The sequence below is a fragment of the Ostrea edulis genome, chromosome 3 (genome assembly GCF_947568905.1).
Source record: "Ostrea edulis chromosome 3, xbOstEdul1.1, whole genome shotgun sequence".
In the NCBI taxonomy this organism is placed as follows: domain Eukaryota; kingdom Metazoa; phylum Mollusca; class Bivalvia; order Ostreida; family Ostreidae; genus Ostrea; species Ostrea edulis.
In genome coordinates this window covers 52,746,555-52,766,556 of record NC_079166.1, presented here as the reverse complement: position 1 = coordinate 52,766,556, position 20,002 = coordinate 52,746,555, and the positions used below count along the sequence as shown (strand labels likewise).

At 35.1% G+C, this 20,002-nt stretch overlaps 1 protein-coding gene across 17 annotated transcripts in view; it reads left to right on the top strand.

Annotated features, from left to right (window-relative positions):
- Positions 1-20,002, top strand: part of LOC125673309 (USP6 N-terminal-like protein) — a 70,488-nt gene that overhangs the window by 20,407 nt on the left and 30,079 nt on the right. For 10 of the 17 annotated variants that reach the window (XM_056158106.1, XM_048909841.2, XM_048909843.2 and 7 more), the window contains 4 exons: positions 4,334-4,413; positions 12,113-12,198; positions 13,284-13,326; positions 16,449-16,529. In XM_056158106.1, the coding sequence (XP_056014081.1) occupies positions 4,334-4,413; positions 12,113-12,198; positions 13,284-13,326; positions 16,449-16,529 (290 nt within the window). Of the gene's footprint in view, positions 1-2,074; positions 2,512-4,333; positions 4,414-12,112; positions 12,199-13,283; positions 13,327-15,340; positions 15,366-16,448; positions 16,530-20,002 lie in introns of those variants that run through there. The other 7 variants (XM_056158111.1, XM_056158112.1, XM_056158113.1 and 4 more) reach the window with 4 other exon arrangements.

Below are 20,002 nucleotides of genomic sequence, written 5' to 3'. Positions count from 1 at the left end.
ATTAATACAATTCATTAATCTAAATTATTCATAAATTATTTTATTGTTTGTAATATGTCATATTCTTAATAGTCGAGCCATTATTTATCAGGGTTCCCCCATTTCAAAAGTAATCCATGTGCTTTCTTTTTATTGATTATATACATTTATGGGCTTCCATACATTAGATATATCGTGTGATACATGGAAATGTGGACAACGATTTTTATGTTGAAAATTATATTTACTAACTCACGATTGTATATATATATCATATAAAGATAGGGTCTATGGATTATAGTATCTATAGGAATGAACAGTTTTTCATAATGTTTATTTAGTATTGAACATGTTGATAGGTACATGTTATTTTGGGAATGTAGTATACACTGTATAATTTCGTAAGACATGAATTTGTAGACATTTAAAAATATGTATCACTTTCCTTAATACACTGTCTTTAATGCGGTATGGAACAACGTAACAACCATGTTGAATTTGCCAAAATTTTTATAAATTCAAATGGCCATATCTTGAAAACACCCCAACATAAATTTATCAAACAACCTTCATTTATCTTAGTTTATTTTATACACACTTTCAAAAAATCATAGTGTAGAAAAATCCCTAGAGGGGGTGGGGGGGGGGGGGGGGGAGGTAATGTGTTACTGGCCCATGGTCTAATAGTCCCTCTTAGGTGGGGCAAGATGATATATGTGACATCATAGTCTATGTTTTGCATATTTTGACATCATTATGCAAATAATGAAGTGGCAGATCTTGTATTGAGGAAACTGTTCCGTGCAACAACAGAAAATGCTAGATTTTCTGCATCTAATAGAGCAACCACTCGTTGAAATTTTATGATATGCTTGTGATGTGAAACAAGGTGGTTTCCCCACCTCCCATTATTTTTTTAAAAAAATGTTCATTTTCCATAATTTTATTTACATGCATAAAATTAATTGTGTTCACATGCAAAGTAAGATACACTGTACATTGGGTGACCCCCCTCCCCACTTTTTATCATAGTAGCATGATGTATTGAGCCCAATTAGTGAACAAACAATCATCTCACCCCCAATTCCCATTTCAGATTTTGAAGCTTATGGGGCGATATGGGAGAAAACTCCCAAAAGATAATTGTTAACAGTCTTTTTTTCCCCGGACCTCCGTGGTTAGAGCATCACACACTGCCTCTCACCTCTGGTCAGCGCGGGTTCGAATCCCACTCACCTCGGTAAGTGAGAAAGTTTCGCAGTTTACTTTCAGAAGGTTGGTGGTCTCTTCCCAGGTACATTGTATCTGGGTTCTCTCTTCCACCAATAAAACATCCCGTGTGGATCCGGGTTAGAATAGGTCCTCAGTACCCCTTGCTTGTCGTAAAAGGCAAATAAATGGGGCGGCCCTTTGGATGAGACTGTAAAAACTGAGGTCCCGTGTCAGCAGGTGTGGCACGATAAAGATCCCTCCTTGCTCAATGGCCATAAGTGCCAAGCATAGGCCTAAATTTTGCAGCCCTTCACCAGCAGTAGTGACGTCTCCATGTGAGTGAAAAATTCTCAAGAGGGACATTAAACAATATACAATCAATTAATCCACCAATAAAAACTGAGCGCCACAACTGAATAATTGTTGAGTGTGGTGGAAAATATCAATCAATCAATCAATTTTACTAAGATTTTCGACTGAAATTATCAAGAAACATTTCAAATGGATAAAAGATATATTTAGACAAATAATGAAAAGAAATTGAAGTGTCCAAAATTCAGAAATATTACAATTTTTTTTCCAATTTGAACCAAGCCCGATCAAAATTAAATTGATCCTGATCAGAACTCCACAGGGAGAAGGAGGAGGAGGGGGATGAAAGGGGAGTTGGTGTATTAACTGTTTGTAGAGTGTTGACAATCAGCTATGATGCAGCATGCAGTACACATACTTAAGATAGCCACTGGTCAGTGCAGGGAGGAACTGACTGCCTTCCTGCTTATAGTCCTTGTGGAGGTCAAGGAATGATGACACACTGATAGATGAGTGGTATAGTTGATTATTAGTTTAGACATACTTGGTGAACCTTTGGTAGAGGGAGATGAGTTCACTATTGTTCTGATGATGTCACAATCGTCACGGATATGGAGGGTTAATATTTCTATTTCTTCTCGATTGATGCTGACAGGTTTAAATGATCTGAAAAGGTATAACTGAGATAATTAACATGACAGATATGTGTATATTTAGCACATATAGTATTATACTAGGACTTCTTCCTGCAGACGCCATATGAATGAATAGAGAATTTCCTTTTCCGTTTGAGCATGCATTGACAGCTGTGAAACTCTCTATAAGGCGATGTTTGAAGAATTTCGTTTTTGTTTCTGGTGTTAAAGTTCCGACTTTTTCCTCAAGAGAGTGGATTAAACAGTTCTTTCAGTTGATGAAGTGGAAATGTTACATTGTGTACAGGGATTTAATATGTTATACAAAAGATGAATAAATGGGTAAAAAGGACAATGTGTAGAATTTCTAAAGGTAATTTACTTCTTCAGTACTTTGGAATGTATGTTGATTAAACAACTGATTGTCAGTGTTGTTTTCGTCAGTAGGAATTCTGATGTTGACATTCAAATCTGAGAACATATGAGATTATTATCATCGATTAGATACGTGTGTATAAATGAATTCCTTCTCCTTTTTGTTGATGTTAAATGGTCAAACAAAAACTTAGAATTTGTCTTTGTAAATCAGTTGGCTATATATATATATATATATATATATATATATATATATATATATTATTATTAATTTGTATTCACCTGAGGATGGATGTTAAAATCCAGAAAGCACTTGTGATTTAAATATATTTTGGAACTGTATATTTTCCTGCTTTTTTATTGAATTTTATATATATATATATATATTTATTTATATAGACATAACAACATATGTTTTCATAATGTAAATCGTCTGAAGATTTACATTTGTTGTTATGTCTATATAATTATATGTATATATATATATATATATATATATATATATGTATATATATATATATATATACATGTATATATATACTTAGATTTACTATTAACTAAATGTATGTTTTATAGATTAACATGATTAAAGAGTGGAATTAGTATTATTGGAAAAAGTTCTCAACACAAGAAATTCAATGTATTGTGAAAATTTTATAGTGATTTCTGGTAATACACAATATATTGCAAACATTTCCAGACAGGAAAGGGGGTGTGATGTGGTCCTGTGACACTGCTAATGCACGTACAAAATGAGGAAACAGTTTATTATTAACACTTAGATTGGAGGAGACTGATTTGATTCCCATTGATACCACTATTATTGTATTATAGTTGAGGAAATGTTTGTAGACTGAATTGAAAACCACTGCATGTTGTGTTTGTTGCAGTACATGTATAACATGTAAGAATTTATTCATGCAAAAATTTTGTGTGCATGAATCACCAACAATTCGACAGTTGATGTAAATGTAAGACCTTAGATGTATCACCCATACATGTATATGATCCTGTTTGTAGTGCAACAGGAGGAAGACTAAGGTGTCAGAAAGCATAATCACTGGCCAATTTACAATGAATGTATTAATATCCCATTGAAATTTTTAAGATGATCAGAATCAGTTCTTATAAATTGATTCATTATTATTAGCTACCTTGACCCAGTTTTTGGAGGGAAAACTATTAAAGTACAGGAAGGGGTGGGGCTGATTTTACTAACTGCTCATACATTGAAGTGGAGCTGCATATTTTAATTGATGGAGTATTGTTTATAGGCGGAACAACTGCCGGGTTGTAGAAATATTTATAGTGTAATGAGTCATGATTTGTTAGCTAGAGATTACACTGTAAATTTGATAGTTATGAGTAAATCAAAAGATTTTTGATGTACAAATGTATGTAAAATTCAATGTTTCAGGAATTTTTTGAATAATTTATTTAAAGAGCCATTTAGGTTTACATTGCATTAATTTAAGCTTTAGAACTGCAGCAATATGGTCAGAATATCTTTTCCCAATGTTTTAAGTAAAAATGTTAGTAGATTAGTATAACTCAGGTGGATAATCTGAAGAAATATACATCCTTGTCATGCTCCTTGATTTTGCAATAATCATATCCCATCTGGTCATTCACAAGTCACTACCTGTGCATTAATAAATTTATTCTTGTGAGACAAGAACATCAATCAGTTAACAGACAAAATTTTCTGTATATATTGTACAAAACTTTAAAAAAAAAAAAAGAAAAAAAAAAAGAAATGCCACAGAAAAAGTTGTAGCATGAGTAGGTAATTGATTGTCAATTCTATTTGTGTATTTCAGCCTCACCATCCATGAATGAGTATGATGAGGTTCTGAGAGCTGAGGAGGAGAGAAGGGAGATTGTCAGCAAATATGACAAGGTGAGTAAACACAGGGGGGGGGGGGGGGGGGGGATAAATGCAAAGTACCTAAGAGTTCAATATTGTATGGAAACTAGTTTTAATGTTTGTGGATTTTTAGTTGAAGTTTCTGCATCAGTATAGCTACAGTCTCTGTAAAGTCATACCAATTGAATGTTAGCGATGTTGTAAATTGGAAACGTGAAGAAAGGTGTATATATATATTTTAATAATTTGTGATTTTGTGTTTCACTGTCAGTCACACAGTGGTGAGACCAATATGACAGAGAATTTCCCTGTAGATTTTTTCATACAAAATTAAACCATCTTTCTGGTTCAATTTATATGAAATAAAAACCTTATAAATGCATGTCCACAATTTCTTGATAAGATTTTATAATAATTGTATCGCTACTTAAAGAATTCTTTTTACGGAGAGCTTTGGTACAAAACATGTAGGACTAAATTGAACGTAACTTGGGTAACGGCTTGTACATAGTCAGGTGACTAAAGGCAGTATTCAATTAAGAAATAGTCAGTTATTTAACATAATAGGGCCTAACTTGGGTGTTAGATCTCATCCTTAAATACGCCGATCAAACTGCCCAGTGTATTCGGTCAATTCGTGCCGATTCATGCATAGCATTTAGCTCGGTGAACATTCTAAAATCCCTTGATGTCTTTTTTGGATGTGCATGTAATTTTAGTGCCATCATTTAGTGTTATAAATTGATCTTAATATTAGTGCATTATTAGTTTTAGCTCAACCTGAGCCGAAGGCTCAAGTGAGCTTTTCTGATCAAAATTTGTCCATCGACATCGTAAACTTTTCACATTTTCATCTTCTTCTCAAGAACCACTGGGCCAATTATAACCACACTTGGCCAAAATCATTCTTGGGTGAAGGTCTTTCAAGTTTGTTCAAATGAAGGGCCATGCCCCCTTCAAAGGGGAGATAATCACAAAAATGCAAAAAATAGGTTGGGGTCATTTAAAAATCTTCTCAAGAACCAATGAGCCAGAAGAGCTGAAATTTATATGAAAGCTTCCTGACTTAGTGCAGCTTCAAGTTTGTTCAAAGCATGGTCCCCGGGGGTAGATTGGGACCACAATAGGGGATCAAAGTTTTACATAGAAATATATAGGGAAGATCTTTAAAAATCATCTTCTCAAGAGCCAATGAGCCAGAAGAGCTGAGATTTACATGAAAGCTTCCTGACATAGTGCAGATTCAAGTTTGTTCAAATCATGGCGCCGGGGGTAGATTGGGGCCACAATAGGGGAACAAAGTTTTACATGGGAAATTGGGAATAAATAGAAAAAACCGTTAAAAATCATCCTCACAAGAACTAATAGGCCAGAGGAGCTGAGATTTACCTGAAAGCTTCCTGACATAGTGCAGATTCAAGTTTGTAAAAATCATGGCCTCCAGGGGTAGGTACCGCCGCGGTGGCCGAGAGGTTAGAGCGTTCGCCCCGTATGTGGGAGGCCGGGTTCGAATCTCGGCCGCGACAGACCGAAGTTGTTAAAACAGGTAGTGATATTTCCATCGCCAAACGCTCGGCATCAGGTGTGAATGTCATGGGTCCTCGGAGATGACCTTAAAAACGGATGACCCGTGTCACAGTAAGTGTGGCACGCTAAAGAACCCTCACTGCTCAATGGCCATAAGTGCCGAACATAGGCCTAAATTTGAAACCCTTCATCGGTCTTGGTGACGTCCCCATATGAGTGAAAAATTCTTGAGTGAGACGTTTGGCAAGATACAATCAATCAATCCAGGGGTAGGTTGTGGCCACTTAATACAGACTAAGGTTTTACATGCAAATATATATGGAAAGTCTTCAGATATGGGCTAAGGTAACTCAGGTGAGCGATGTGGCCCTTGTCTTGTTTATGTGGATTGCACTTGTTCTCCTTGTTTATCGTTGGTGAAAAAAGTGTGCAAGTGTATTGTGTGTGTTTTGTGTCTATAGTTTTGTTGTTTTATTGGTGAGATTAGTGTTTATGTGTAAAACATTTTAATTAACATCTTCTTAAGTGCTATTGATGTTAAATTGAAACTAAATGGATATTTAGAAGGAGTAGGTAGTCCTTTACCAAAATTGCAAATTGCATGATCCTATGGGTAAGGGTTTGGTTTAATGGTGGTGTCAAAATTTAAATAATGATTTGATGGACTTATTTAAGTTTGTTGATACTGTATAGAATCTAAATGCATACTTAGGAATAGCAGAAAAGGATGTACAAAAAATGGTGAATTTCACAACCCAGGGTTTTGACTCTAGGATAGGTCCAGATTAGTCATATCTTTTAATGTTAATACACATATTATATTACGTAAAGCCTGAGGGCAGTGAAGCATTAAGAACACATCTTGTTTGATACTGTTGCTGAACATTAGAATTTATGAATTTTGTTTTCATAGTCCTTGGGAGGAGTGATACTTTTTACTAGTACTCAGGTGACTGATAAAGCCTGTGGGCCTCTTGTCTGTTATATACACCTATCTTAATTTGATGGGCTGTATTATGGTGTAGGCATCATACAATGTTGGGTAAAATATCTTAAATACCCCAGCTCCATGAACATAAACTGAGAATAAATTAAATTTAATTTGATGATTTCAACTTCTCCATCGTCAACTTCCCATATTTATGTAGCAATATTCCATTTTCACCTGCATGTGGTGTTAACATCTCTCAACTGATTCGATACGCAAGAGCTTGTTCTGCATATGGTCAGTTTTTAAATCGAAGCAGGCTACTGACAAACAAGTTGATGATGCAGGGGTTCCAACAGTCTCGTTCAAAATCAGCATTTTGCAAATTCTATGGTCGTTATACAGTACCCGCAACATTATTCTTTACATGATAAACGATGGAACACGATACACGCATGATAGGATACACGCACGATACGATAGGATACACGATAAACCTGATAAACGCAAAACACAATAAACGATCTTCACGATAAACGGAAAACCTGATAGAAATGTTGTAAATTTAGAAGCAATTTAGAGAGAACGAAATTTTGATACCTACAACATAATTACATTATATTTTTAAATTCATTATTTTAAATGCTTAAAAAATTTTGGGTTTAGTATGTAAAAAAAATTCATATAATCATCAAAACCAGCATCAGTTTTCAGTATCTACCCGTACGACTATTGGTACATGTACAATTAAAAAAACCCAACAACGACTCATGCCCAGTTGAACAGACTTTTGGGAGATGCAACACCACTGCACCCTTTTAAACCTTAATCTTCTAAATGTGTGAAATACAACGTCCCTGACAATGTTTGCATTCAAAACACAGGTGATACACAGACGCGCACAAGTTCAGTAGTTGTTATATAAATAGAATACAGGTGGAAAAAATCGGAAGAAAAAGAGCCTTTATTAAAATATATGTAATAAACAATGTAATTTACTGATTTTTCCTTTCAAATCAGAACTTCCTATTTCTCTGTTAGTGTTAATTACAAATAATTGTTTCTAGACAAACAAATGTTTATGAACTTCAGATGAAGGAACTTTCAGATTTACTGTCCCCCAGGTTTGCTCAGCAAACCATTGCCTACTTTTCATACTACTTAGAATGAAATTGTGATAAATTTTCACCCTCTCTGGACAGAAAAATAGCTCTTCTTCTGCCTTAAAATCGACAGCTTTATGTTCTCTTTCAAATATACTTTAATAAAGGCTCTTTTTCTTTTCTTGATTCCTAAAAATAGCTTCTTTAACAAAACGAATAAAGCTTTCGAAAAGTATCGTACTTTTTCATTCGATTTAATATACAATCCCGATAGTTTCCGAAGCTACACGATAAACGGAAAACCTGATACACGCAAAACACGATACATGATAGACCTGATAAATGCAAAACACGATAGAAAACGGAAAACCTGATAAACGCAAAACATGATACAATAGGATACACGCACGATACGATAGGATACACGCACGATACGATAGGATACATGCACGATAGAACACGATAGGAATGTCAAGAATAATGTTGCGGGTACTGTAACGTTCTAGTTTGCCAATACAACTTATCATTGCATGGGTCAAATGCTGTCTGACGTGTTTCATGCCGATTGATAGGCCGTTCTTGGCACACTGATTTTGACTATGGATAACTCTGTTTACCTGATCAAGATATAGGGCTCACGGAGGGTGTGACCGGTCGACAAGGGATGCTTACTCCTCCTAGGTACCTGCATGATCCCACCTCTGGTATATCCAGGGGTCAATGTTCGCCCAACTCTCTATTTTGTATTGCTTATAGGAGTTATGAAATTGATCACTGTTGGTTATCTTCACCTTTCATTTAATGCAGATATATTTGAAATAGACAGTCGAGTTATTGTGTGAATACAACAAAATCTCATTTTTACGCCCCCCTTGTTCGGAGGCATATAGTTTTGGTCTGTCTGTCCGCAAAATGTTTTATCTTAACTTTAACTTTTGAATGACTTTCATATTTCACACGTGTATTTCTTGCGGCAAGACTTTTCTTTGGGTACCAAATTTTTAATCTTGTGACCGTGGAGTTTGGGCCATTTTTGAAAAACTTTAACCTTGCTTGGCCATTTATATGGTTAGTGATAGGGATTTCATATGTGTAGTCCTTGTGACAAGGCCTTTCTTTGGATACCATAATTACTTTGCTGCCATAATGTTGGCATCATTGTTTCACAAACACATCTTGTGGACTATAAGTCTATTTTTTCTTTGTAGTCATGGTGCCAGATTGAACAGTCACAATCTTAGAAAAAATTACTGAATAATGTCTGTGTATGTTATGATGGAACACTGCTTAAAGCTATACACAAGAACAGGAAATTTATTTCAAACAAACTTAGCCAAATTGTTTGAAAATAAGAAATCCACTAACTTGAAGTGTTTTGCACTGCAGACCAACAATCAAGTAGAACTGTAAGGCTATATGTAAAGTCTGCAAGTAATTTTTGAAAAATGGGAAACCCGATCAATTGGTCATGACATAGTAGAACCTAGTAGAATTAAGTTAGCACAGAGATTCTTCATACTCCTCAAGGACTTAATTATCATGTTTATAGATTTTGTTCGTGTACTGAATGCTTATCAATACACACATGAGAGAATGCATTAAGTTGATTATAACAATGCTGTTATAATATTGTGTTTGTGCTATGAGAGGATGAGTCTGTTTCTTAAATTGGATTTGATCAGGATAATGATATAGACTTCTTTTAACCTGCATGTGTAATTGGGAACTACATCCTTTTAGTTTGTTTTTTAATACACCTGGCCCATCTAATCAGACAGGATGTGTTATGGTACAGCGCTGTCGGTCCATCTGAACTTCTAACCATCGGAACGTTTCTGTTTCTACTTTCATTTCTCTACTGTCACATATATCAGGCTGAAACATGCTGTTAAGCTTCTCCATAGGTCATTCTAGATTATGATGCAATTCTAATTCATTTTGACCTTTCTTGCAGGAGTTTTGTCCCTTTATTTAGAATATGTAATGTTAAATATGGAAGGTACATGATTTGTTTGGCTAAATCCCACAGTTTTCTGTTGAGAACCCTCTTAAAATGTAATTTTTGTTGTTGAATATTGTCAGTTTTGAGGAAATATTACAAAGTGGATACATTGTCCTCTCACAGTTAAGGACTAAACAACTTGAAGATATAGGCATATTACAAGGATTTTTATTCCCAATGATTCTCTAAATTTCTTTGATTGAAAAAAAAAATTAAGTCAATTTTTGAAAAATATTTTACACACAGAGCTTTCCTGTTTACCTCCTGTCACAATTTTTAAGACAGGGGCACATTAAGTGGCAAGAAATGAAATATACAGCATTCGTGATGTTCATCTGCTACTGTCAAAACATTTGACGTCACAGTGCGACGGGCAGATGCTAACTCAGTGCGAATTGAAAAGATCTAAGCTTATAGACGCGCACGGATGGGAACATTTTTTTCAGCGCGGACTCCCTTGTTGCATATACTTAATTATTCTATACTGCGAAAGACATGCATCTTATAGCATTATAACAAAATTGAACATACATAATAATTACAACAAAACTGAAAATAAATGTCCAATTCATACAAACACACTGTGTTCTTGAAAACAAACATGCTTTAATGAGTATAACGGTCACATGTGTGGTTGAATTGAATTTTGAAAAGTTGATCTTGCACTTGAATTGGAAGCTAAAAGTTTTCTTGGTCTCAGTAGGACATGATGGATATGGTATAGGGGTGAATCAATATATCGAAATGTACTGGTATACGCCTGTCCAGTGATATACGATACAGTGTTTCTACGATACGATAAAATGTCGGGTTTAAAAATAGCCCTTTTATTAGTCGGGATCGAAGTTCATAATTTAAAAATGGCTTCTAACAGGAACACAATTCCTCAGACTTTAATACCCGCTTTTACAATGTGACATCAGTGATTCCTCAGACTCCGCTTTTACATTGTGACACGTACATCGGAGATTTCTCGGACTTTAATCCCATGCATGCACTTTTACATTGTGACATCAGAGATTCCTCAGACTTTAATCCCCACTTTTACATTGTGACATCGGAGATTCCTCAGACTTTAATCCCCGCTTTTACATTGTGACATCAGAGATTCCTCAGACTTTAATACCCGATTTTACATTGTGACACATCAGAGATTCCTCAGACTTTAATCCTCGCTTTTACATTGTGACACATCGGAGATTTCTCAATATACTTTAATCCCCGCTTTTACATTGTGACATCAGTGATTCCTCAGACTTTAATCTCCGCTTTTACATTGTGACATCAGAGATTCCTCAGACTTTAATACCCGCTTTTACATTGTGACACATCGGAGATTTCTCAGACTTTAATCCCCGCTTTAACATTGTGACATCAGTGATTCCTCAGTTTTACATTGTGACACATCGGAGATTTCTCAGACTTTAATTCCCACTTTTACATTGTGACATCAGTGATTCCTCAGACTTTAATCCCCGCTTTTACATTGTGACATCAGTGATTCCTCAGACTTTAATACCCACTTTTACATTGTGACACATTGGAGATTTCTCAGACTTTAATCCCCGCTTTAACATTGTGACATCAGTGATTCCTCAGACTTTAATCCCCGCTTTTACATTGTGACACATCGGAGATTTCTCAGACTTTAATTCCCACTTTTACATTGTGACATCAGTGATTCCTCAGACTTTAATCCCCGCTTTTACATTGTGACATCAGAGATTCCTTAGACTTTTTAATACCCACTTTTACATTGTGACACATCGGAGATTTCTCAGACTTTAATCCCCGCTTTAACATTGTGACATGTGATTCCTCAGACTTTAATCCCCGCTTTTACATTGTGACACATCGGAGATTTCTCAGACTTTAATCCTCGCTTTTACATTGTGACACATCGGAGATTTCTCATACTTTAATCCCCGCTTTTACATTGTGACATTGGAGTTTCCTCAGACTTTAATTGTCATTGTTTGTCTTGTTATGAAATAAAAGATATTAAACCACTTAATTTTTTTTAAATTTTGATATTTTACTTTAGAAAATGCTTAACTACATTGTATATTCAATGTATCGGATATCACATCAGAAAATATTGTATCGAAAAATCTTGAGCAATACACACCCCTAATAGGGTACATAAATGTGTCTGTAATTTTTCACTTTCAGGGGCGAGAAGAGGGAGCCCAGATTGACCCTTGGGAGGATCCAGCCTTTGAGGTGTACCACGTCCTGGACCGATGGGGATTTATTCAGTAAGTACACTGCTCTTTGTATATGCACAATATCCTGAAAATATCTAAATTCAAGGCCTTTCAACTTTCCTCAGGGTCCAAAAACTTAACATGAACTTAGAATCCTACCCGTAAAACTAAGACGTAAATACCCCCAATAGATTTTTAGGCCAAAGGTCAAGGGTCAAACTGGACATAGAAAGATCCTGTATTCTCAATGTATGGAGAATCCTTTGCTTGATAGACACTTGTTTTACCAAAGGAGTAAATGACCCGAATTGGTTTTTAAGGTCTTAGGATCAAACTACTCTGGATATAGGTAGATATTGTCTGTTCAATACCTTGAGAACCATTTGCTTGATTGGCATCAAACTTTGTGTACAGCCATCCTCTAAAGAGGAAATGACCTGATATAGAGTAGATTCAAATTTGTTAAGATCATGGCCCCCGAGGCTAGTGTGGGGCCATATTAGGGGATCATAGTTTTACATGCTCATATACAGGAATAGCGAACCACTGGGCTAATTTGAATCAAACTTGATACAACTTGATACAAATTACATGTATCCTTAGGTGAAGAGAATTCAAGTTTTTTGTTCAAATGAAAAGCCACGGCCCCTTCAAAAGGGAAGATAATCATATATTTATTTATGTATGTATGTATACTGTACACACCAGTGAGTTGTAAGATAATCACATATTTATTTATGTATGTATACTGTACACACCAGCGAGTTGTAAGATAATCACATATTTATTTATGTATGTATACTGTACACACCAGCGAGTTGTAAGATAATCACATATTTATTTATGTATGTATACTGTACACACCAGTGAGTTGTAAGATAATCACATATTTATTTATGTATGTATACTGTACACACCAGTGAGTTGTAAGATAATCACATATTTATTTATGTATGTATACTGTACACACCAGTGAGTTGTAAGATAATCACATATTTATTTATGTATGTATACTGTACACACCAGTGAGTTGTAAGATGATATACACCACTGTACATTCACTTTGTGCTTTGAAAATAAACATTAAGCAATATCTTATGAAATAACAAAATACCATTTTAATGTGTACATTTCAGTGACCACCGACTTCCTGAAGGAAGAGATGCAGCAGAAAAAAAGGTATTACAAACAACTTTCACTGTGTGGAGTTTGTTTATATCATATAGAAAACAAATTTCACTGTATGGAGCTTGCTTATACCATAGAAAACAAATTTCACTGTGTGGAGCTTGCTTATATCATAGTGTGTGGATCTTGTTTATATCACAGAAAACAAATTTTTAGGTCACCTGAGTAAACTTGTGTGACCTAGCGTCCTGTCATCCATTGTGTGTTAACAATTGAACAGTTTTTAGCTCACCTGAGCTGAAAGCTATAGTGAACTTTTCTGATCACCTGTTGTCTGTCGTCTGTCCATCCATCTGTCCATTCATCTGTTAGGGTTTTCTGTTTCTTTCCCTGTCATATATCAAGCTGAAACTTGCTATGTAGCTTCTTTGTGGGTCTCTCTTGATCATGTTGTAATTTTGATGTATTTTGATATCTCTTGAGCAGTTTTGCCCTTTTATTTGAAAATTAATGTCCGGTACATAATTTGTCCGGTTAACTTTTCCCACAGTTTTCAAATGAGGACCTTCTTATTTTATAGAGTGTTTGTATGGGTATATATTGAAGATATGCAAATGGAAAGGATTTTGATTTTTTTTCCTTCAATTTTTGAGAAAATTACATATTGTTAAACTTTGTCAGTTTTTAGGAAATAGTACATGAGAGTACATGATTTTTTTGTGTGCCCCTTTTGAAAAAGAGGGGGCATGTTGTTTTGCACCTGTCTGTCAGTCTGTAGACCAAGGCTTTTCTGCTCAGTATCTTTAGAACCCTCTAATTGACAGACATTAAACTTGGTACACTTGTGCATCCTAAGTGACCCTTATTATACCCCCCGCAAACGAAGTTTGGGGGGGTATACTGGAATCACTTTGTCCGTAGACACAATTTGTCCGAAGTTTATTTCTAATACCGCTGGACATATTTCATTCAAACTTTATGCACATCTTCTATATATTATGTAGTTGTGCATCTCCTATTTTCATTAAAATATTTTAACAGTTATAGAAGTTGCGCACATTTTCTTTTCATTTTGGGGGTTGCGCACTTTGTCCAGAGTTTAATTCTAATACTGTTGAACAGATTTGATTTAAACTTTATTCTCATCTTACATATATAATGTAGTTGTGCATCTTCTATATTCATTGAAATATTTTAACAGTTATGGAAGTTACGGACATTTTCTGGTTTGGTTGTACTTGTAGTAATAGACACAATTTGTCCAGAGTTTATTTCTAATGCCGTTTTATGCTCTTAAGTCAATCAGGAATTTTCCATGGATTCATTTGTATTAGATTTCAAATCATTGCAGGTCAGTTTAGAACGTACAATTGTATTATATTTTCTCATCCACATACTGTATCTGCAATCTTGGGGGGGGGGGGGGGGGGGGGGGGGGGTATTAGTCAAGGGTCAATTCACCCTGGACATGGGAAGATGTAATCCGCTCAATATCTTGAAAACTCTTTTTTTCAAACTTGGTACATTGTAAGGAGTAGATAAGCCCTATTGATTCAGGGTTCACATGGTCAAAGGTCAAGGGTCAGACTGGACATAGTATATATTGTCTCTATATTTTGAGAATTATTTGCTTTATTGATGGTACACTGATACATATTAAGGAACACTTGACCCCTATTGATTTTGAGGTGACATAGTCTAAGGTCAAGAGTCAATCCACTCTGGACACAGCTCAGTATCTTGAGAACCCTTTGCTTGACAGACTTGGTACATCCTAAGGAGTAGATGACCCCTATTGATTTTAGGGTTGCCTTTGTAAACAACTTGGAAGATATGCAATTTGCAAGGATTTTGATTCTCAACATATGGATGTCTTGTTGAGGGAGTTTTAAAGAGGATGAGAATCCAAGAATTTCATAATAAAAGGAAATTGTTACATTCATATAAGATTGAGCTGATATAATAGATTTTGCTTAAACTTTTGCAAAAACAAATTGTGTTGCTTTATAGCTGACCTTCCTTTATTCATATGTTACAAAACATATAGTAATATGTTACAGCTTGATGATGGCTCACTGTGAGATACCACTGTAAGTAAAGTTCAACTCCTGCTGGCATTTTTGCCATGTTTGCCAATCAATGTCACAAAATAATCTTCTCATGAGCGTTTTATATGTCGATTACAGTACTCTTGTTTATGTTAGTCCCTGTGGCAACAAAAATTACCCAAGTCTTTTCCCTCACACATTCCTTCAAGAAATGTAAAAAAAAAAAAAAAAAAAAAAACACCCACCAAACAACAACAACAAAAAACTCAGTCCACATCTCTTTTCACAGCTAGTACACCAGTCAGCAGCAAAAAACACCCCAATGCAGTGCTATCTACAAGCTGTTAAGGTGATAATTGGCTTGTTTGTTAATAAAATGTAATCCATTTATAAAATGGCCGATAGCTATTTTCAAACTTTTTTGCTCAAGGTCGCATATGACTTAATAATGGTGCGTAAAATATCGAAATTAAATATGCATATCGTAAGATTTGAATTTCGTTGCTTTCAAAATGCTAATAAGATAGCATGCATAATCTCTCATCAGTATGAGCACTTTTGGGGACATTTAGGTTTTAAGAATGCCTCTTGTTTTATATTCCTGCAGAATATTATAGAATTTAGATTTATAAATAAACAGAATAGGAAAATTAGCATCAATTTCATAGCTCTTAAGGCTAGTAATACTTTTAACTAATGCTCAGATGACTGATAAGGTGTGTGGTCATCTTGTTTGATATGCATGTATTACATCATGAACTAATGGTGGATTACACATGCATACAATGTTTCCCAGTGAAAAATCAAAATATTCCATTGAATGATATTTCATAAATATTTAGTAGTAATTGTATGACATTGTCTGAATGAAATCCAATTTTACTTTTAAATGAATTCCAGCTTGTATAATTGCATATATCGATATTGCTGTAGTTTAGAACATAATTGCATTGTATTATGATGATGACACTGTTGGTGGTGTTCTTTTACAGGGAGTTATTGGGTTAATATCTTTTATCTTTATAAAATGTTTTATTATTGTTTGGTTGAAAAACTCAGAAATTGAAGATGGATATACATGTACATGTAGTAGGTGATTTATAGCCATTTTTACTATTACAATAGGCTATTGAGATAGAGAGAGAGAGAGAGAAGAAATGGATGAAGATGATTAATAAATGGGAACAGTACTACCCAGGGGAAAAGGTAAGGGATCAGATTAGAATTAATCAAAAGATGGGATTAAGACAAATCTATTTATAAAGACATGAAAGTTTATGTGTGTCTGTGTTGTTATCGCAATTCACCTTTGAATTAGAACGCTTTACCCGATATAGTATTGCGTTGTGTGACGACACAATTGAATGAGACGATTGAACAATTTGAATGACATGTTTGATGTAATACAACAAGAGTTTTCATTGGCCGATTACAGCCCGCCCACTTTCTCGAGCGGATTCAGTGTACATAGCTCTCTGAAAAGATCCACCTCTTATAAAAACCTTTGATTTACGGGTCACAAAAAGCTGCGGATGGTTGAGGCCTGAAATCGGTGTATTCTTGTGTTGCTGTCTCATAAACTCAATATAAAAAAATCTTAACATATTTTCCTACTATATACTTGCGTCCAAACATACCTTCAAATATTCATTAAAGCCACACACCACCCGAAATCTCGCAGCTTCAAATGATTTCGTTTGTTAACGTAGCCATGTTAGATAGCCGGTCAATTCGAACTCTTGCTATTGGTATCTATTCATAAAATCGGTTGTAATTATGTATTTGCTCTTCATTTATTATCAACACGAATAATTAATAGAAATTAAAACATTTTTGTACCAGTTTTTGTAAAGGTAAAATAAGCTCTAGATGAACGAAAATGCTACATAAGGACATTAGATGGAGACCGGCCGGCACGGCCGCTCATGACTAATGAAAGCTGCACTGCCGTGAGTTTAGCTATTTGAATAATTATCATTTAATAGGACTGGGGTGGTATATTATTTAAACAATTTAGATAAAATATTTGTGGGGTATTAGTACACATCTAGACGCTATTGTGCCAATATGGAAATGAACCGGGATTCGAATTGACTGGCTACCTAACATGGCTACGTCTACGAACAAAATCATCAAAAGCTGTGATCGAGTTTTGGGGTCGTATGGGGCTTTAATAAATATTTGAAGGTATGTTTGGACACAAGTATAGTAGGAAAATATGTTAGGAATTTTTTTTATATTAAATTTATGAGACAACAACACAAGAATACAACTTTTTCTGTTTCTTCCTTTGAAGTTTTTTTTCCATCTAGCATCTGGCCGTCATGTTTTCAAATGCTGACTACTCCCGTATAAGGGAATTTGGGCGGACTTATACATATGGACCAATGAGAGTTTCTGTTGCATTTCGCAATTGTATTACAAACAGATTCAATTGTGTCGTCATACAACGCAATACTATATTGGCCAAAGCGTTCTAATTCAAAGGTGAATTGCGATAAACCAGGTACACCACATTTACCGTAACTCAGTTGCTGACATCATAACTTCAATGTCACTTTGTTTTTCAGAATTCTGAAATTTACTTGTCCAAGCAACTATTGCTTAAATTCATTTGGAAAGAAGCTAGTTAAATTTTTGATATACAATTTAATGACATAACTGTGGTAATATCTGTAAATCTTTTAGAAATAGGGCAAACCTGATGCCCATGTATATCAATCAAGTCTCCATGATTCAACAAAGGCCAGCTCTCATTTGTATGGTCTTTTTGCCTTGTCTTTGGTACTTTTGAGAATCTTAAAACATGATGACTGACTTGCCTTGCTGACAACTATTCAAAATAATCTCTTCTCCTATTTGTATAATAGTTATTCAACAATCAAAATACAGGTGAACATCAGTATCTCGCATACAAATTATTTTGAATACGCTACTTATGTTGAATGCAATTGGTGGTCCCGGCCATATTCCCTATACATGTATATAAAATTTCAAAAACTCCAGATATCTGAAATACACATGTTCAATTCATAACTTCATGTCGATAAAAATATAGGAAATGATTAAAAACCCAGAAGATACACTTTCAAAATTAATGAATTGGGTGTATATTTCCATGGATTTTAATTGTTGTATCTGGAGTCAAACACTTTTCGACTTTCGATCATTTTTGGTGTTTGACTCCATGTCATACTGCATATCTTAAATGAATTTAAGTGATTTATTAGTAGATTAAGCAAAAAAAAAAAATTAGTATTTAATTTCTCAGGCACCGCCGCATTCCTAAATTAAATCTCGCATTTAAAATTTTTTATTTATTTTTTTTACGTATTTTCCAGAATTTTTATACTTACATGTAACTGTTTCCGGTTTTAAAAATACCTGGCCAAAACTAAACATCCAAATGACTAAGACATATTTCAAAGCGTGTAAACAACATGGCGGGTTATAATCAACTGCTAGTCTCGTGGTGATATAGTCTGATATACTATGAAGATTTGATCCAGAATGACATTGTTGTCTGCACAAATTGTGTATGTACCCCATGTTATCTTTCCATGGAGTAATATGTCTTATGGCGTGACCATTTTTGAGGGCGAAGCAAAAGTATTTGCATCTAGATCTATATCCATAACAGGAACAAACTAAAAAAAAAAAAAAAACCATATCCCAAAGTTAGCACTGTTTGATCCGCCTATTCATTGAACGCAGGAAACAAAACACATTTGATGTAAACAGTGCATTGTGACATCATGTCCAGTGTCTGTGTTTAGCAAATTCACAAAGATAGGAGACATGGTACAATTGCGTTAATCGAGAATTGATTATATATGATTAATATATATATGAAAATAAGATTTACATGCTTTTACAGATTTTATATAACATCTCAGAAAGACGTGAACTTGAGTACACGAGATTCAAAATGGAGAAATACATGTCCACACGCTAATATTCGAATCGCCGTCATTGGGACTAAAATTTTTAAGTTCCATAGACTTGGTTTAATTTTTCATTAGTTTTCTATATTTAACTTTTAAACATGTATATGCGTGTTACCTGTAGGGAAAGCTATGCTCTTCGGTCCATGAGAGGGCTTTGCCCTCTATAATTTGGGGGCTCAGTGAGTTTTGTACCAGCGATGATCTTTTTAACAGCATCGTGAAGGGACACGTAGACCGTGGGGACTGGTCGTATCCGTGTAAATAAAAGGAGATTCTAGGTCTATACCAGTACTCTTGTGGTTCCAATCTTCAAGACCTCAAGACAATGGACAATCGCACTCCAAGAATCAACATGCTTCTCGACAAATGCTTTGTGAGATGCAATGTAACCTGTGATATGGCACTTGAAGTACCGTATTAAAGTTCAGGATGATTTAAAGATTTGTGGCAAGAACTCTTAAAACTACGTGAGAGAGAGTGGGGCGTATCCTGTTAGCCCAGAATGCTCTGTTATTAAAAGTGTTCCACTGAAGCGAAAACGCAACATTGAAGATGCTCTTGAACTTAAAGACCCAACTTTAAGTTAACACCCCCAAATTGTTAGCCATCTGTCAATCAAACATTTAACAATAGATCTCGGGTGGAGTGACATCTGCAGAAACTGTGGTCTAGAGCTACCCCAGAGAGGTGTTTTGATAACAATAACAGCCAGTACCTGCAGGCATTCTTTAG